This window comes from Paramisgurnus dabryanus, chromosome 8 (genome assembly GCF_030506205.2).
Source record: "Paramisgurnus dabryanus chromosome 8, PD_genome_1.1, whole genome shotgun sequence".
Classification (NCBI taxonomy): domain Eukaryota; kingdom Metazoa; phylum Chordata; class Actinopteri; order Cypriniformes; family Cobitidae; genus Paramisgurnus; species Paramisgurnus dabryanus.
Genome location: NC_133344.1, coordinates 29,217,588 through 29,223,587, shown reverse-complemented (window position 1 = coordinate 29,223,587; position 6,000 = coordinate 29,217,588). Strand labels below are relative to the sequence as shown.

The 6,000-nt window shown below is 37.1% G+C and overlaps 1 protein-coding gene across 1 annotated transcript in view; it reads right to left on the bottom strand.

Moving 5' to 3' along the window:
• Positions 1–6,000, bottom strand: part of tyw1 (tRNA-yW synthesizing protein 1 homolog (S. cerevisiae)) — an 85,532-nt gene that overhangs the window by 55,706 nt on the left and 23,826 nt on the right. The window contains exons 9-10 of the mRNA XM_065281426.1: positions 1,039–1,091; positions 833–951 (exon numbers count right to left, since the gene is read on the bottom strand). Of these exons, the coding sequence (XP_065137498.1) occupies positions 833–951; positions 1,039–1,091 (172 nt within the window). The remainder of the gene's footprint in view (positions 1–832; positions 952–1,038; positions 1,092–6,000) is intronic.

Sequence of the window (6,000 nt, the reverse complement as noted above, 5' to 3'; positions counted from 1 at the left end):
TCACACATAGGATGATGTGGTTGGTCATGTCCATCTTACTCACCCACTTGTTATAGAAGCACCAGCTTATTATCAAACCATAAGGTAAATAAGGGTCAATAATGCTAAAAATCATCTTAGATCCACTCTTCAGAAGAGCTGAGCTGAATGATTGCATATGACAAGCGTTTTTTTCTTTCCTCCGATGAAACCTCACTGTCAAATGCAAGATTGCTGAAAGCTAGCCTCTCTTCACAAATGTCACACTGAATCATCGTCGCATCTTCCTCTGCACTTATAATTTGTTCAGAGACATTTTACAGAAACATCCTTTCCGAGTAAAAGTCTGACAAATTCAATGTTATAATCGAGATCCTAAATGAAATCGGCAGTAAACTAATAAACAATTGGTGCATACTAATTCCCCAATGTATAGTATGCAATGCACTGTAAAGCCCGGGGTATGTCCAAATGTGACCTTCATTATTATATTTATAAGTTTTAAATAATGATTTGTCTTACAAAATCGCATTGATTACCCTTAATGCCTTTATTAACCCCCGGAGCCGTGTGGATTACCTCTGTGGGGATGGGTACACGTTTTGGGGTTTTAAAATCTCATGCCCTGTTTACTACCATTTTAAAGCTTGAATGAACCAGGACATTTTCTAATATAACTTTGATTGTGTTCGTCTGAAAAAAGATGGTCTTATGTATCCTGGATGGCTTGAGGGTGAGCAAATCAGGGCAGGAGTAACAACAGCAATGCTCGTCTTAGTAAACATCATAAAGTACCTTTACCAGGAGCGTTATGTTAAATTCATTTTTAATTAATAAAAAGACTTGCTCTTACCTCCAGCAAAAAACACATTTGTTGGCACACGCCAGACTCGGTGTGGTCTCCATACAACGGTGCGATTCAATCCCATAAAAGGTGTGCTTATAGCAGCCTCCTCTGCCTCTCAGCATTGACTAATAAAGAAAGGGCAACATTTTATATTTTCAGAGCTTTAGTTACTAAACAGCCCTGACAACAAAATTAGAGAGAGAAAAACCCACCTTTGTCCAACGACACAGTTTCACCCCTGAGTGACTGCCTATTAGTTTATAACCTACAGACAAGAAATAAAAAAACAAGTGTTAATGTTAGATCGACGCAAAGTGGTTATATAGGAATTACTGTAGACATTTTTGAGAGATTTCACTGATGTATCGCTTGTCATCAAAGACAACCTAACATTGGTTTTACCCTGCCTTTGGGTTTCTGTACTTAAAATTAATTTAAACTTTGGCTCACAAGACAAGCTGAAATGAAATCCAGGCAAACTTGTTGAATGCTAGTCTATATATTAAAAATGCCAGCTGTTACTGGATTAGCCACCAATATGTTTAGGGTTTATGAGGTGGGTAATTTCACTAATATGGTTGGCCTACTTTCAAGAAAAGTAATTATTCTGCGTTACACGGATATGAAAATGAGCTCATTAGACAAAAGAATAATGATTCATTGTTTTGCACAAGCTGCATGAATGCCGAACTTGATATCATCTAGTGGACGTCTTTATGAAAACGTCTGACTCGAGCGAAACCCTTATCAAACCCTCATTTCAAACCTACAAAATGTACATTGAAAAGGTAAAAATGATCACTGAATTTGATTATGTATTAGCTATTATAAAATTGTGTGAAAAGTATGCAAAGCTGTCTTGCCAAAAAAATATGTCAGAAATATATAACCTAGCGGTCACTGGGGCTGTACCCTTTTAAAAAGTACACCTTTGTACCTAAAGAGTTCATATTAGTGTCTCAAAAGGTACATATCGGTATCAAATGTATACATATCTGAACCTAATGTTATATATTAGGACCTTTTATAAAAAAGATGCTTTTCCAGTGAAAGCTGAGGAATATATTTTGACCGTTTTTTCTAACAGTGTAGCCAACTATAAAACCAACTTTCAGTAATAACAGTAACAACTTTATAAACCGCAATATTGTAAACAGAATTGTTCCTTTGTTTTTCATGTTACAATCTTTTCAGGATCACCATCATCATCTTGCTGGAGAAATTGGAGAAATTTTGATAATAAAGCTGCATAATGTATCCTGTCAGGGTTTACACGTGCTTTTAGGTTTACGAACAGGAGTATTTTCTGCTAAGCATTTAAAGTCCGCCCGCTTTTAAGGTCCACAGATCCAATTACCCACAACTGTGCTGTGCACCCTGGGGAATTCGACTCAATTTGGCCTCAATCCACACGTAAGAGCCATCACTAGGGCAACCATTACTCCTGAAACAGTCTTAATAAAGCAGTGGAAAATGAAGACGTCATTCTGTGCTTGAAAAAGCGGTAAGGGTTCTAAGCTTAACAAAACTTCATGTTAGAAAACAAATGGATATCAGAGTCTAAAATGAGAATCCACAGTGCCACCTGACATAGCCCTATTTTAAATCTTAAAGAGACAGTGCGCCAAAAAACTAAAATTCTGTCCTCAAGAACAAACTAGCATATCTATACTGGTAAAGTTTAAAATATATTTTGTTATATTAGGTAACAAACGAGCTAGTCATATTTAGCCTATAAGACATCTAAAAACAGGTTGCATTGATACAAGTTTTTTCATTACCATCATACACTGTGATGAAGGTGAATATCGTGCAAGATTTATTACATATAAAGTGTTTTGCATTTAAGAGTTTCAGTGATGAACGCATTGTTGACTCTGATGAGGACTACACTCCGGAGCAACCATCGCGAACCATCGCGTTGCTCTCTCTCTCGTTCGTTCGCTCACTCGCTCTCTCTCACTCACTCACTCACTCACAAGGTTAATCCTTTAGAACGTTAATTCAATCTTTAGAAAGATTATTAAAACTACAAGTTATAAGATTGTAGGCTCCTGTTTGAGTTTGAGGGAATACAAACGCGTCGTGCTGTCAGTCATTCTTTCTCTCTGTCTATCGCACTCGTGAGGCCGTTCATGGTTGGATAGCGCAGTTGAAGGGGCGGTATCATTATAATAAGAGCCCCTACCTACGTCATGGGGGGAGCGAAATCCGAATGACCTATGTATTCACATGCTTGCAGAGAGAGCCTTACCAAAACAAAGTTACAGGGTTGCTATTTTTCATGTTTTCTGGGTTGGTAGAAGCACTGGGGACCCGATTATTGCACTTAAACATGGAAAAAGTCTGATTTTCATGGAATGTCCCCTTTAAGTGTATATACATAAATAATTACATAAATGGAGTTTGTAAGAACTACTGCTACTGATAAACGCAGGCTCAGCACATGGGAGCGACGCATTTAGTGTTTTGCGTTTGCCCCATGAGCAAAGCAAAAGCAGGCAAGCATGGACTGACACGAAAAGTCATTTCTGCATTTATGGATTTATTCTTGCATTTATTTGTTTCTGAATTTCTACATTTATTTATTTATTTATGCATTCAATTAATTACTTACTTATTTCTGCATTTATGTATGTATGTATGTATTAATTGATTTATATACACTTGCGTAATTTTTTGCCCTCCATAATTAACCACCCCATGCCAAATTTAAATGATAATTAAACAGTAAATAACAAAGTTTGAAAAAGTCTGATAAAAAAGGTAATTCTCAACTCTACTCTACTCTACTCTACTCAACTAAAACCACACCCACTCTGCTTTCCCCTCTGTAAAGTCTCAGCATTTGGCCAAATTAAAAAAGTCGATATAGAGTAGGGGTAGGCAACGTCGGTCCTGGAGTGCCAATGTCCTGCAGATTTCAGCTCCAACCCTGAAAAGAGGTGACTCTTTAGACCTTGATTAAGCTTGTTCAGGTGTGTTTGATCTGGAGCTAAACGCTCTGCACTCCAGGACTGACATTACCTACCCCTGACATAAAGGATACATGCTGTGATACATGCTGCACCCTCATCAAGGTTTCCCGCAGCACATTTCAGTTCAGGCGGCCCGCCTAAGCTTGGAAACCCTACCGCCTTAACTAGGTCGTCCAAAAAAAATTTTTGCTGCACAAAAGGCCGTCAAGTGCTGGAGGATAACAAGCCAGTTGATAAAACATCTCAGAGAATAGCGCGGACGCGCTTCACACCGCGAGCGTGCACGCACACCACACGGCCGAAATGAGTTTAAGACGTGGTCCGTCATGTCTGGAGGATAGCCAGTTGATAAAACACTTGTCTGTGAGAACTTTAAGTGGACTTATGTTTTGGGTTTATTTAAGCCTGTTATTGTATTCGTCTATAGTTCTTGCAAATTTAGAGTAAGTTAGCTGGTAATTTTGTTGTTTGAGCAACCTGCTAGCTAGGTTTCACGTGCCTGTTGATTCGATATTATTGTTGACACTCTTGCTCACTATATTTATGTGCATTATTTACATGCTACAGTTGTTACATTCCTTTAAGATAATGTAATTAATAGTGGGAAATTATCAGTTTTTACCATTTTTGCGCTATCTATCATCGTTCACCAGACGTTCTACAACATCTGCTTTAGTTTGTGTTTGTTTTAGTAGCCTCTTATGGAACGGCTGAAATTCCACAAGGGGGCGCATTTGTTCCTCAGACGTTGCACAATAAACATGAGATCCGAATATATTCATTATAAATCATGAATGAAAAGTGAGATTCGAACGAATGTCTGTTAGTGAACTTATTGTATACACTATTTATATCGTAATTCGGTCAGAAACTTCAAGATTGTGAGATGAACAAATCGTTTTGGATTAAAAGGCTTGGATATTCCATTTCCTTGGACTTTTGGGGATTTATGAACAATTTGTTTTGGACAATTTCACCGAAGCGGATAAAGGAAAGATTTTGAAGGTAAGTAAATATCCTAAATCGGCGCCGCCCGGTTCAGGTAACTAACAACTAAATTACAGTTTTATGACTGCTAAAAATCATATTATGCTTTCTGTGTGCGCTTAATGGAATCCCGAAAGTCTAAGCTTTACAACGATGTGCCGCATGACCGTATATTTTGAAGATTTAATGCTTCAAAGTTACAATGACGTAATGCAGCCTCACGTGCAAGGGAGGGGGTGTGCCGTGTACGGCACAGTGTTCCTTATCAGGTTAACCCTTTAGTTTCACTTCATCAGGCAGCTATTCCCGTTAGACTAAAAACATTTAATTCATTAATAATCTAGTATGCGTTCTTTTCTGTCATAGTTTCTTCAAAATTAAGTTTTATTTGAATTTTTTAAATAAAAATATTTAAAATTTTCATTATAACGCATATGCCCCGCCACTTTGATTACCACGCCCCCTTACCACCTTAAATAACAAATTTTCTGCAGGAAACCCTGCTCATGGATCGAGCACAGAGCTTTTGTTGGGGATGTATATTCGTACATTCAACATTCACAAAAACTGAGAAGCATTGAAAACAAGTGAGACTTCAGCAAGAGATACAGATATTCTAAAAGTGTCCACATTTGACAAAGTAAAAATGTTTTAAGACAACATAAAATATAATTTTTAAGTTCACAGCGTATATACTTGTATACTTTAAATTATAAATGTCTATGGGAGAATGGCGGAGGCCTAAATGTTTGCAATGGAAAGAGGGTGAGATTTGTTTCTAGTTATTTTTTGGTGTTTGGATGCAAGTGAAGATTTTAGGTATTGGTACATATTTAGGCTGATTTTAAAAATCAACTATATATGGATTATTTACCACTTTGCTCACTTACATGAACTATTATCATTAAAATGTTAACCAAGTTTTAATACTGTAATGGCTATGTCATGCATTCTGATATATTTACACAGTTAAAGAGTTTGATTCTCATGCTAAACATAACAAAAACTAGTCAAACATATGATGGACGACATTCTGTGACGAATACACTCGGCACTTTCAGAAAGTTTTTTCTCCGAGTATGCATTTAATAGGCCAAACTTAATTAAGCTATGTTTTGCACGTATTTGATTTTGTTTGACCAAGAATTCATTTTATCCACAGAAAAATGTTGAGATCTCATATACACCTCAATGCTTTTACACAGTCAA